General features: G+C 43.0%; 1 protein-coding gene across 1 annotated transcript; it reads left to right on the plus strand.

Annotated features, from left to right (window-relative positions):
• The first annotated feature begins 333 nt into the window (after positions 1–333).
• si:ch211-153f2.3 lies at positions 334–5,703 on the plus strand. Its single transcript, XM_036516022.1, has 2 exons — positions 334–718; positions 4,324–5,703. Exons 1-2 carry the CDS (start codon positions 509–511, stop codon positions 4,621–4,623), a joined length of 510 nt encoding a protein of 169 aa, XP_036371915.1. The 5' UTR covers positions 334–508; the 3' UTR covers positions 4,624–5,703.
• Positions 5,704–13,759: the final 8,056 nt, after the last annotated feature.

Here is a 13,759-nt window from a genome sequence, read left to right on the forward strand (position 1 = left end):
CTTGCGTTGTTGTTAACAGTCATGACATTATTTGGAGCCAAGGACATTCCATAGCTTGTTCTAGTGTCCAGGGGAACACGTCTGGCATTGCTGTGGCAACTGGCTGTCCACTACACCTCCTCCCTGTCCTCCCCCTGCTCCTCCTTTGCCCGAAACACAAGGCTTGTGCAGTAAAACAGTAAACAAAGCCGTGCCGACAATTGGCAGCGCCCGCGTCACCAGGGACCACGTCACTGCACATGCACACTAGATGACACTTCACAGCACAGGAGGGGGGCAGTTTGAAGAGGAAAAAAAAGTTTCTGGATTTAAGTTTCCAGTCCAGCGCAGAGCCAACAGTAATAAGTAACACAGTGCTCTGGAGCAGAGCTGGACGGGGAGTCTCAGAGCAAGTGAGAGAGAGGTGTTTTTTCACCCTGACCAAGCTGTAGCTTGCTACGGCTGAGAGACTCCAACCTCCACACACAGGAAGATAAGCTAGAGAAACGATTAACAGGCACGCCAAACGATGGAAGTAGTCCTGACCAGGCTGAGGGACTTTTCCTGCAAGGCAGCTACCTTCGACAACTGCAAATCAGTGGGCATGGCTGTCTGTGGAAGCAGCTCCAGGGACGGCTGTGGGGCTGAGGGGGGACAGAGGGGAGCCCACGGCGCCGGAGACCACAGCCCAATTCAGCTGGACATCGAGAGCGCCTTGGAGTGGCTGCGCAGAGAACTGGTGAGACCAGAGCATCTCTCAGTGTGACTTTAGGATCCTCTAGAATTACCTAGGACTGGTCTAAGAGCATCTCTCTGTATGACATTAAGACAAGAGTTCTCAAGAACTACCAAGGGAGGCTGTTACCAAGGGTTTACTTGTGCTTGCAGAACAGTAAAGAGTCTCTCTCTCTCTCTCTTTCTCTCTCTCGTGTATATATATATACACGTTTTTAAAAGATAAAGAAAGATAAAGGATATTCATTCTTAAAGGATAATTCTAAACAACTGATTCTGCATACTGGAGAGCCCTTTTCTCTATCTTGCAGTTCTGGAAGGAGATGGTTAGTTCGATGTTTGTTGTGCAATATCCTGTTTAAATGCAAATTCTTGTCTTGATTTCCCATGTCCTGGGGATTCCAGTGAAAATGAAGTGTTACCGTGGTCATTTTACAGCCCTAAGGGGTTAAACAGTTATTGAAAGGGGCTGAAGGCTACCGTACTCCCAGTTTTTTTTTTAACTTGTGAGAGTCATTATTTTCTTTCCTTCCTTTTTTCAACTACGAGGAGCTATTTTGCGAATGATTAATATGTCGGGTAACATTTAGCTGCCTAACCTAACTGCCTTGTCATGGCAACTAAATGCCCTAGGACAAAAAACACAACAAATCCTAACATTAGAGAAGCACAGAAGCAATGACACGCTGTGCTGAGGAAAGGCCACCGAGTACAGATCATGTGGAATGAGAAGCCCTCTTAGCTGACAAATATACAGTTGAACCTGCTGCTTGCGACAATTCAGTGTAGATCATGCTGGGCCAGGCATCATTTCCCTATACTGTGACATATCATATCCTGAATGTGTGAGGGTGCAGTTACTGCCTGTGTTGTTTTTTGAAGCTATTTATGCACACATAAAAAAGGATGAAAATAGCCTATTGTTGCTTAGCCGTGACAAAGCGAGGGACTCTCCCACTGGCATATGTCAAAAAGCCTTTGATTTAGTAGCATGTCTATTTTTAGCTGAACATTATAAGCACAACACCTTCCTGTAGATGAGTAGTTTTGTAGTTCTGTTCATCTGATGCCTGCTTCATTTGAATCTCTGCTGGGCTGCTTGTCTGTAGATGTGAAGGTTTTGTGACCTCCATAAATGTCACATTAATTAGCAATCATACATCTTTGTTGGCTGGCATGGATTTTAGTCATATGTTATTGTTGGACTATTTTAAACATACCCTATGCTTTGTTATTAGCATTTATTTGAAAGACGAGTCCTTTAATAGTGTTTCAGCTGAATAGCTTACATTCTCTGATTTCCACTATTTTCTGATACTTAAATGATCCAATGATGTGCACCAACAGAATTAATGTATTTCTTCTTGAACGCTCATGCAGTTTGCTGCAGTGAGTTCCTGGTTTCAACAGTTACATTTGTCCTCACATTAGGGCCATCTCAGTGTCCTTCATTCAGGGTGCCATTGTGTTGGCATTACCATCACAGCAAGCCAGGCATTCTATCAGCACAAATAGAAATGACCCTTACCAATTACAGCCATCACTTCTAATTAGGTTTCATGGTCCACCTTTCAGTGGCTGCAACAGAAGGCAAAGCAACAACCCTGGAATGAACAAGCATTTCTTTAGTGCCTTCCCCTTTGGAAATTAGTCATGGTTCGAGCTGCTACAATGGCTGCACTATAGACACACACAGGTGCGAGAGCTCAGATACACATACACATGAGCTCACAAACAAGTCAGAGGGGGGTTTTAACCCCCAGGAAGTTAAAGCGCGATTTAAGCTTTAGAAAGTTCATGTTTTCATCTTTGATTTCCCCTTTTTGCAAAGACTTTTTTAAGTCGAGCAGCTTTGAGGTAAATGCTCGCTTCCTCTTCTATGAAGTAATTAGCTGTGAGCAAGATGCCATTCTTTAAAAGACTCAGTTCTCCCAACTTTTGTCTCCAAATTCCTGTCTGGGACAAACTTGGGTTCTGAGTTCCCTGGAATTCAGAACATTTTATTCCTACAATGCGGGCAATTAGACTGCCTCTGACTTGCATAAAAAAGAGAAGAAAGGCTGAACATTAGCATTTGAATGAAACACTGTTCAACAGAAATGGTTTAAACACTCGTTTTGTCTGAGAAAGGACATGAACTTAATAAACTAAATCATACTATATGTGTCCTGACAGGAGTATGTGTCCTTTCTCTGGCTACAACATGTCTGTTTTATTGAAAGAAAGCAATGTGGCCTTGGTGGCCTACAAGGGTTCTCAGGTTCAGACTCAGGTATTCCCAATGCAAATTTGTGGGATAATGTCTTTTTGTGTCATTTGAACTTTTATGGTTAATTTCCCACTGAATCTATGCTCATGTAATGAAGGCAAAACAGTTGGCAGGACTGGGCTGCTCAAATGGACAGAATGTTCTGGGGGGTTGTTTCACCAAACAATGCTCCATAACCCATTTCATGGGTCACAGACTAGTGAAATGAAAAAAACATTTTGAATGAAGTCCAGGCAGGGGTCACCCTGTCAGAGTGCATCCTGGGACGTAGGGACACATCAGTGCTCTAAGGCCAGCCAGGGATCACACCCTGAGTCCTGAGTCCCAACCCGAACCTTATGGGGCCCTACAAAATTTGTCAGGTTCCGGCTGGTTTGGGCCTGCAATTGCATTATAGCATTCTGGTCAGGTTGGACTCAGTATTCCTGGATGTCAGATTTTGAATGCACTGCTGTCTGAAATTTGGGCTAAAATTTCATTTTGAATGAATGATACACACACAAAGGAAATTAATGGTTTTAAAGCTACCTTACATCAAACTCAAACAAATGACTAATTTATTTACTTACTTATTTAGACAGGAACAACTTATTTTCATGTAAGTGCCCTCTGTTTTCCCAAAAAGTACTGTTTGTTGAACTGTTGAGCTGAATTTTCCCATTTGTAGGCTACTTGTTTACTTGTACAGACTTTATTCAGAGTACACTGTGTTTTACCAAAAAGGATATATTTGTAAGAAAATGTGGATATATGTAAGCTGCTGAAAGTAATTTTGATTTGATCTGATTTTTACCAGTAGGCTTTCTGGTAATTACTAATTACCACGTTAAGTCAGAATCCGGCTTTGGGTCAAGTTTGGTGCCGGTATTGAAGTGTGTGGGTTGGGCTCAGGTTTCAGTTTCAGCCTTTACATGGGATGTGGGGATATATCAGGGCTCTGAGACATAAATCTCAACTGAGCAACTCAGGGAAAGTCCTGCAGATGTAAACACAAACATGGCTGTATCTGACAGCACTTGGCTGCTGGATCTCAGGACTCAGGAGACTGTTCAAAGCCACTGGAAAGGCTGTCTTTGCCTATTTGTCAGAATCAGTGCACAGAGAGAGACCTGGCACTGACAGCCCCCTTGCATAATGTTATTCTTAGTCAGTGTTTGCTTATTTCTCTAAAGTAAATCATAGAAAGCTCTGCTAATGACCTTTTGTATGTGCAGGGATATGAGCCAGAGGGTCACTGTTAGCCCAGTATATGGGGTTATAAGCCAGTGACTTGCTGTTAGGCCAGTATATAGTGATATGAGGATATGGGTGGATATGAGTTGTGTCTGCCTGTGCTATAGATGGAGATGCGCTCCCAGGACCAGGTTCTGATCCGGCAGCTGATGGACCTGCATGCTGGGATACAGGAGCTGAAGCTGGAGTACACTGAAGCTGAGGCTGAGGAGGAAGAAGAGGAAGAGGAGGAAGAGGAGGGCTGGGACTCAGGGGGTGAAGCTGGGGGTGGCAGCATCTATTCCAGCTCAGGGGAGGTGGGGTTTTCCTCCTCCCCCTCAGCTAGCAGCATGCCCGTGGCCTCCCTTTTCTATCCCGGGAGGTCACTGCCCAGACGAGCCTTCAGCCGCAGGAGCTCCGTCCCCTAACCCCCAACAGGTCCTCCCCTGGTCACACTGCAGTCACACTCAATTGGTAGAAACAAGGTTTTCAACCTAATTCTAGAGCTGTTTGCCTTTTTTTCAAAGGCCTAAACTGAAGTGTCCCTTTCTTGGTGTCACCCCCTTGTGTTTCCACATCCTTCATGCTTATTAACCGTATTTCCAAGAACCCCCCCATAACAACCCCTTAAAGTGTCCTTAAAGCTGGGAGGTAGTTTTGACCCGGTTTGAAAACCGAAGAGATAGACCACTGTAAAATGTCTCCAGGGTCAGAAGCCCAGAACTCAGGGGAATCTTTACATCATTACAGTACTTCAGCTCTTATCAGCACCTCTGCAACATATCTCCATTCCAATTCACCTGGTTAAACATGACTCTCAGAGTAGAGGGACCACCTGGTTCACCATATACATCTCATCATTGATCTCCACATTGACTCACTCACAGTCTACAAACTCGTGATGGATGGCATTGGGTTTGACTAATAACAGTTCAAAAAGCAAAGTTTATAGGCTGGTGCTGTATGCTTTGCTTGTAAAGAATCAGTTCATTCCCCTGTGCTGCTGCTGTTTCATAGTTCACTGGAGCTGACAAACAAAATGACTCTTTTTAGTCTTACTTAACTCTTATATTAGTACCACATCTGTTGAGATCCCCGTTAGAAAGGACAAACTCTAGACTATGCCATAGAAACACATTAGTGTTTACTGTACCTCATGTTTTATAGACTGTTAAAAGGGCCCATTCAAGAGAGCTAAATGCCAGATCTTACAGTTTAAGGAAGAAGATGAATGCTTTGTGCTTTAATTGTCCCCTTTAAAAGTCCATTTGTTTACAGGCCATAGAACCCCTATTCCAAGCTGCAGTTTAGAATGTGAGCGTCGGGCCTAAGCAAAGATTAAATGACTTCCTTGTATATAAATCTTTAACATGCAATGATCTCACTGGGTCATATTCTAAATAATACCCTTTACATTACACATGAATGTTAAAGGTCATACATTTCAACCTCTGAATCTGACACACTGACGTTCTTATTCTGCTCCCTCACAAGGGTCTATCTAAATGCCAAGCAACAGTGCATTCTTTCATACTGGTGTGATTTCACAAATTTGCTAAGAATGATGCCCAAATGTTTTATCATGTATGATATTTTATCATATTAAGAAGGGCTATACAATTTTAAAACTCAGTATGATGTTCTTTTGCATTGTGTCATACATGTTACGTCATGTATGTTGAAATTGCCACTGCCTGATGGAGATTTTCATTAACAAAGCCGTGCTTTATGTGTGGAAAGTGGTGGGATTGTAGCGGTCATTCACAGGTGACACTCAGAATGCTGTTCGACGTTATTGTTTATCTCACAGGAGATGGTCTCATGACAGAGTATCAGGTTAACCTGCTAAAAGTAAAATCAAACAAAATGGATCCAAGACCATCTGTTTGCTGCACAAAGGAGGATGTAGGCCTAGACCTTTTCAATTACACCACAATTCAGAGTAGAGTAAGTCAAGTCCTAAAACATGATGGCTGTGTGTTGTCCGAAAAGGGGAAGAGAAAGTGACCATGAAAATAACCTGTAATTTAAGATGACGTCGCTTTTCAAGTGTGATAGCTTTTTTTTTTTTTACTTGGAGGCAATTATAAGAGGAGAAAATAAGAGAGAAGAAATAAGAGGAGTGGGTTCAAAAAGAAGTTAACTGAATTTCAGGTCAACCAGAATATCACATTTTTGTTTTTGCTCTGGTTATTGTTTAGATTTTCCTCAGACCCTGTGCAGAAGAAGACAAAAGATATGTATGATACTGCAACAAATTTCCAGTTCGGTGGTGAATGTTCCCTCAGATGCTGCAGGCTTTGGTAGAGGGGCGGGTACTTACACTTTAATGCCTCGTGATATGCAGAGTTATTAGGGGTTAAAGTAGCTTTTGCTGGGCACAATATTTTTATGAATTCAGAAGCATATTACACAATCGACAAAAAGTAAATCCTGTTCTGATCAGTCTCCAATTTGAATGTAATCCCCTCTAATCTTGGAAATAGCATCAGAAATTTTCTCTAGAGTTTAGTATTTCTGCAGTTGTCAACTGGAGTGAATACAGCTACTTGTGCATTCAAAGCCTGGGACATTTTTATTAATCAAGCATTTCGTTAACTAAATTAATAGGTAGACGACGAAGAGCACAATTTACACAATGTACAAATGTACAGGAGAAGCTCAGAAATATTGTATTATCTAATTTAGATCGTGTAAAATCAACCAAAGAAGTTGAAAAAATCGAAATAACAAACAACTCAGTATAGTACGTATTTGGTATGAATATCACAGAAGACATTTCCTTTTTGTATGTTCGATATTTTATTGGGGATACTAATGTCCTTTGTCATTTTAGGGCCTAAAAACACTGCTATTAAGTACAAGGCAGGAAAACAACACCGTCCGCCTCCACAAACGGGGGTATGCCTTGGACAGTTCAACACAGAACTCACATAATGTGAGAGCCTTCCGCACTCACGGTCTGAGGAAATGTAAACTATGAAGGGACTAAGCCCTGATTGATATCCCTTTTGATTGCTCTCTAGTCCTGACAGATGAACTTTCGTTCATTCTCACTCTTAATAACCAGTGGACAAGTACCCCTCTTGGTACGCTTTGATAATAAAGACTGTAAAACACCATTTCTGTGTCTAGGCGTATATTTCTCCCGGCTAGTTTATTCCCTTTGCATGTTATCACAGCATACGGAACCGGTGCTATTTGTTACAGCACATCATGTAGTGTTCAGCATGCCACTCTAAAGATCTGGTCTTAAAACTGTTCATGGAAAATATAAGTGGGCTTACTTGTCCTGGGGTTGGTGTGTGTAACTCCAAAAACCTGACAAGGTCTTGCCTGTAAATTCGCTAGTGGTAAGATCAGTGGTATTTCATTCTAGCAATTTTCTTATAATATATAAGCATATATTCCACAGACATTTACTAAACACAATGTCCATTTTGTTGCCCCCTTGCTATACTGGACATAACTTCACCTGAACTTTACCCCAGATTTTCTTTCTTCTTTCGATTGATCTGAGGTGAGTGCAGTGTAGTTACGTATTAACTCACGCTTTTGTTAACGTTGGACACAAGGTCTATCCTGCAAAACAACAGAAATGCCTACGTCTGTTGTTCTCTCACCTTAGATCTGAAACAATCCTCATGAAATACTCGTCCTTAAAGCGCACACTGTCCCATGACTTAAAACAGTTTAACATCAAGCACACATACAAGTCTTTGCAAAGTGTCCACCTTCTTCGGGACTGCCCACAGAGCATCCACACGGACGTTCATCTGAAAAGAAGGGAAATTCGGTCTCCTCTGGAGGACACCATCCAATATGCTTCCGCAAGTTATTGCTGCGGCTACAGCTGACTCGCCGTGTCAATCGTCCCATGCTGAACACTTCAGACGCTGCAGCGGCACTGCGTTTCCCCAGTGTTCGTATGAAGGGCCAGTCATTCGTAGAAGGTCCTGCTAAAAATCTGCTGGGGGGGAGGGGGGGGGGGGGTCCTCTCAGTTGCTCCCGGGAGGAGGTCAGTCCTGCCCCGCCCCCGCTGGGTCCAGAGTGATGCCATTGCTCTCCTGCCTTAGTTTTTGAATCTCGCTGTTCAGACCCAGCAGGGTTTCCGCCAGCTGCCGGTCCTGGGACCGCATCTCCAGCTGTAGTTCAATCGTGCAAAATCAGTTCACACACACACACACACACACACACACACAACCTCAACAGCAACCACCATGCCAGTTCATCGGGAATCAGTGTTGATATCATACCATGTGTAAATGTGCTACATCATCAATAGATGCAGATACATTTTGGCACAGTCATGTAGTGTTACAGTACATTGACAGAAGTGCTGGTAAATTAATAAGCCAACACTATTCTAAAAAGCTGGTAAACTACATATATGTTTAAATCAAAACCCAAAAGGAAAGTAGCAATTCACAAAAAGCAGAAGACCAAACAGATGTATGAATGCACTGATATTCCAGTTACTCACCAGTTCTGTCCTCAGCCAGGTTATGGCTCCATCAATCTTGGCTCTGCGGAGTTCTTCACTGGCTTGGTAGTTCCTTCCAATACTGTTGACCGAGTCGGCACCAGAACCAGCAGCAGTCAACGGTTCCCCAGTCACCCTGAAGGCGTGGATTAGCTTGTTCTTGATGTTCTCCAGCACCATGGTGGACAGGGTGTCTTCGCACTGAGTCTCAGGGTTCATGCTTCTCTCTGAGGGAAGCTGGCAGTGCCCTGGATCCTGCAAGTGGGATGGACTGGGCTGTCAATGTGTGTGCATGAGGAGAGAGAGAGAGAGAGAGAGAGAGAGAGAGAGAGAGAGAGAGTATGTATGTATGTGTGTGTAAGACAGAACAGAAGGAGGAGAGTGTGTGAGTTTGTGTGTATGAAAGTGAGAAAGAGGAGAGTGAGTGAGTGAGTGTGTGTGTGTGTGTGTGTGTGTGTGTGAAAGAGAGAGAAGAGAGTGTATGAGTGTAAATGAGAGAAAAATGTGTGACTGCGTGCATGTGTGCTTCTGAAGCTTGTGAGTGTGTGTGTGTGTCCTTGCCCCACTCACCTCCCCCCTCATGGAGTCCTTCAAGTTCAGTATGCTCCCCTTTCTCTACTATCCTCACTCGACTTCTTTCTGGACTCCCTCCGTTTTTTCTCTCACTGTTTTCTTGCTTGCCCGAACCAGCTGACTGTCGCTGAACGTGTTTCACTCTATCTTCCCCTTTTTCTCAGGACTTGTCCTCCTTCCATCCAGCTCTCTCTCTCTCTCTCTCTCTCACTCTCTCTCTCAGCAAAGAGACTGCCACCTATATTCTGCAGACGTTTGCCTGTCTTCTTTCAGCAGTTTCTCATGCCCCTCCCCAGTTGGGGACAAGCTTGTTTTGTCACTGTTACTATGGAAAACCAGGCCCCCCTCCCTTGGTAACCCCAATGAGAATGGTGGAAGATTTGGGACAAAGACCATTGTTGCTTCTAAAGAAATGAAAAGCTTTGTACCTCCCTCTCTCTCCCCTTACTCTCTCTCTCTCTTTTTCCTCCCTTTTCAATGTGAGAGAAGTTTCAATAGAGCCAGCGGAGCTGACGCCTGATCTTAAGCAAGGCTGGCCAGCAGTAACTGAGGAAGCATTGCGAGACTGCAGATCCACAGTATTGGTGTGCAGTGGCCCCACAAAAGGCTAGTTTTGCAAGTGTGGTCGGTGCAATTGCCGTGATCAGTGGGATCGGTGGGTTTGGATCGTTAGACACGCAGGCTTGCTCTAACCCAGTTGACAGGGGAACGAAACTGGCCCAGCACTGAAATATAATCAGCCTTTTTGTGTGTATGATGAATCCATTCCCCAAGGGGCAGCAGTTTCCCTGATCTCTGTGGGGTTTCTGTGGTGTGAAATGCACTGTAGGAGGACCAGACAAAGGTAACCTGTCAACATCGCTGAAGTAGCTGAGGAGAAAGGGGACACTCTTCAAAACTGTCAAAAATCCACAAGTCTGCTAACTAAGCATACAGCATGACCCACTGCCATATCATTCTCACTCTCCCAGTGTCACTGTATTGTCTTAAAGCGGTGAGGGAGTTTTTACACATACCACCTGCTGTCAGTGCAGACCTGGTCTGTGTGAAACTGATTTCTGAGCTTCATTAGGAGATCCCCCTGCACTCTGGCTTTGGACGACGCACAATACAATGCATGTCTGCCTGACAGTTTCCGCTCAATAAGGCAGTGGAAAGCTGTTTAAAGCTGTTGAATATTGATGACAATAACCTGTATGTGGTATTCTTCACTATGACCATTGCCAGAATTTGACTGGCCAGCTCTGTAGCATAATTAAAGACTATGAGGTAAGCAAACCTTTTATAAACAAAGAGGTTTTGGAATAAAAATGTCACGCGTGCTCAGGAGACAAGGAGTGGGGTGTGAAAATATACTTGTTGGAGCCTTGAGTGGTGCCTGAAAATGTCAGTGCATTTACTCAGCAGGTTCTGGACCATGTGAGTGCAGGCTCCGAGGCTCAAACCGGTGGAGTGAAACGCAACAAGTGGTTGCTCGAGTCGAGACAAATGTCCCTCCGTCACCACCAAATGGAGCGATGAGTCAACGTCTCTGGAAAACAAGGCTCAGACCCCAAGGGATGGGAGCCAGCCCTGGGCATAGGGGTCTCTGGGATACCATTTCCCTGATGCAGATGGGCCCTCTCCCCAGAGCTCTGCACAGTCGGTCTTGCGCCACATAAAGGAGAGTGAATGAAACAAATAGACAAAGACCACATGGAGAGTAGGACCACAGGGCCGGTTTACTGCCTGTGAACAATATCGCCCCTTTAGAAACCGCCACAAAGGAGTCCATTACTGTCTTTTTTTCCACCTCGCGTGTTCTTTTTGCCTTGCTGCAGCATTTTAGGTTTTGCCCCTTTTAGAGAGTGCGTCTTTGTCGATTTCAGTCTGTTCCTCTACCAGTCACAGCAGCTGGTTAACTCACTGAGAAGTGTAGAATGCAATGTTCAGAAAGTACACACACACATAAAGACTGTAAGACAGGAAAATATGCCTTGTTGAGGCTGTGGACCTGTATTGTGTCTCATCTCATGGTCTGTTGGAGGGTGTATCTCATGAGGGAGGTGTCCACAGGGTTTCCGTGAAACAGAACCCTCAATCTCTCACTCTGCTTCGCTAAAGTGACCGCTAGGAGTATTTGTGAGTGTCACAGTACTGAAAGCAGGGACCATAAGACACAATGAATCTCTCAAAGCGCACATCCCACCCTGCATTCAGAGAGTGATGAAAAACTTCATTTACCGACTACAAGAGTGCATCTGTTTGTATTGTAAGAATTCCACTTTTTTGTCCCAACCAAATCACCAGGGTCCATTCTATAAGCCACACTCTGAGAAGTGGCATTCTCTCTCTCTGGTCCTCTCTCTACTGGGTGGTTATCTGATTCTTTTCTTTGTGAACAACATACCTGAATACAAACTGAACACAGGCGGCAGTTCTTTTTCCCATCTCGAGAGTGCCATTCCAAGGAACCTCAATTAATGTGATGTACCCCTCACGGTTGTGTTTGAAAGGTCATATGCTAAATAAGGGGAGTGGTCGGGATAGCCAGGCCCTGTTATAAAGATCCCATAGACTAACAAACTGTGCAGAATTAATGAGATCTATAAAGCTTCCCAGACAGCCACAGTGGTGCCAATAAAGGCAGGAAAGGACAACACAGAAAGGAAGAGCAAACAGGCAGCATTCATCTCTGTCCTTACAGAAGAAGTCTCTCTGTCTCACACATACACACACACACATACAAACTTTAATGTACACAAACACACGAACACACACATACATACACACACAAGTAGGTATACACAAACTTATGTACACACACTCAAACATTAGTACACACCTACTCACATATGCACATACACAAGCATTAATACACAGACACACACACACACACACATGTGCACACACTTGTGCATGCACACACGTATGCACACTCACACACTCAAACAATGCAAACTGCAGTTAAAGAATCAGATGTATAGTCTTGCATCTCTGGAGATGTACTTGGCCTTTCCTGAAATGCCCTGTTGCCAAGAGATTCTCCCTCTTTCTGCACAGGGGAGAAGAATAATTGTGGAAAGACATAATCAATAAAATAATATCCATAACAGGTCTATGAATTTTTACGTTAACAAGATACAGAGGCAATGTAGCCAAAGGTTGATTTGATTTACCTAATTAAATGATGAAAAACAGGTCTGAATATGTGCATATTGTGTGTTTAAGGATGTAATACCAGAGGAATGAAAAACCGTGTGTGTGTGTGTGTGTGTGTGTGTGTGTGTGTGTGTGTGTGTGTGTGTGTGTGTATGTGTGTGTGTGTGTATGTGCAAAACTGAACAGAAACATCAGGCACAGTAAGACTCACAAGATACTTGATTAGATTTACATTTCTAGCTGTTTTATACTGGGTTACAGTATGCACATTAAATTTTATATTTCAAGAATTAAATTCCCCTACCAGTTTACTCATTTAAAAAATTTGCTCTCTGATCTGGATGATTCATTATCTGCAGTGTGAAAAGACCAACAGGTTAAGAATTTTGTTTAAAATGTCTGGTAATAAAAGAGAGCAGTGTGTACTAGTCACATTTTACTGATTTAAGTGGTTTGCTTTGAAATAACCATTTCATCAGAGTTTCATAGAGTTCTTCCTCTACCATTTGACCTGTGGGGCTTACAGCTTGCGTTTCAGTCGTTATCCTCCAGGCGTCCCAGGTGTTCCATGGTGGTCACTTGCCACGCCATTTGCTATATTCCGTCCGTGGTGAGATTAGTCATTCGGTGGGTTCAACGAGTTGGACTAATTGACATAATCAATTAAATTTTTGCATTTAAAACACCTGTGGCGGTTTTACAATAAAAACTCATAGTTTTTAGCTCATAAGCAAAGTATTCATAAATCATTCTTTCAAGGACCGTCACCTTTTCCAGTATGTGCTTCATAACATTGAATTCTGAATGTTTTTTTTTTTTTTTGAAAAATGTACCACAAATTTCATGTTCAATTATGAACACTGAATAGCCACCCTGCTTTCAGCCCTGAGTACTCTTTAATTACTCAGTGTAATAGTATTGTGTTATTTATTATTGTATTCAAATTATAAGCCTGCCCCATCAGGAACAACAAAGTGATTTTATTAAAGCATTTTATTCTTGTCTGTCTTGGATTTTAGTTTAAGCTGTGCTGCTAAAGCAAGCATAACGTATCATACCACTTTCCTTCCTAACCAATCCCTGCGTTCATGAGACATTGATAATGGAATGCAAAAAATACAAAATGTAATGACTAATAATGGTCTGCAAAAACTGTAATACATACAGTGTTTCAAGCTAATGCCAGGAGAAAGGATTATTCAGTGTGATCTTCAAAATCCCATCTACATATAACCACTGTTTCATAAGAATTTTAACAATGTTTCCTCCATGAATATGTAAAAAAAAGCATATGACCTGGCTGCCTTTGAGTCTGCTAAAAAAAGCATATGACCTGGCTGCCTTTGAGTCTGCTAAAAAAAATTATA

This window comes from Megalops cyprinoides, chromosome 21, assembly GCF_013368585.1.
Source record: "Megalops cyprinoides isolate fMegCyp1 chromosome 21, fMegCyp1.pri, whole genome shotgun sequence".
NCBI classification, from domain to species: Eukaryota; Metazoa; Chordata; class Actinopteri; order Elopiformes; family Megalopidae; genus Megalops; species Megalops cyprinoides.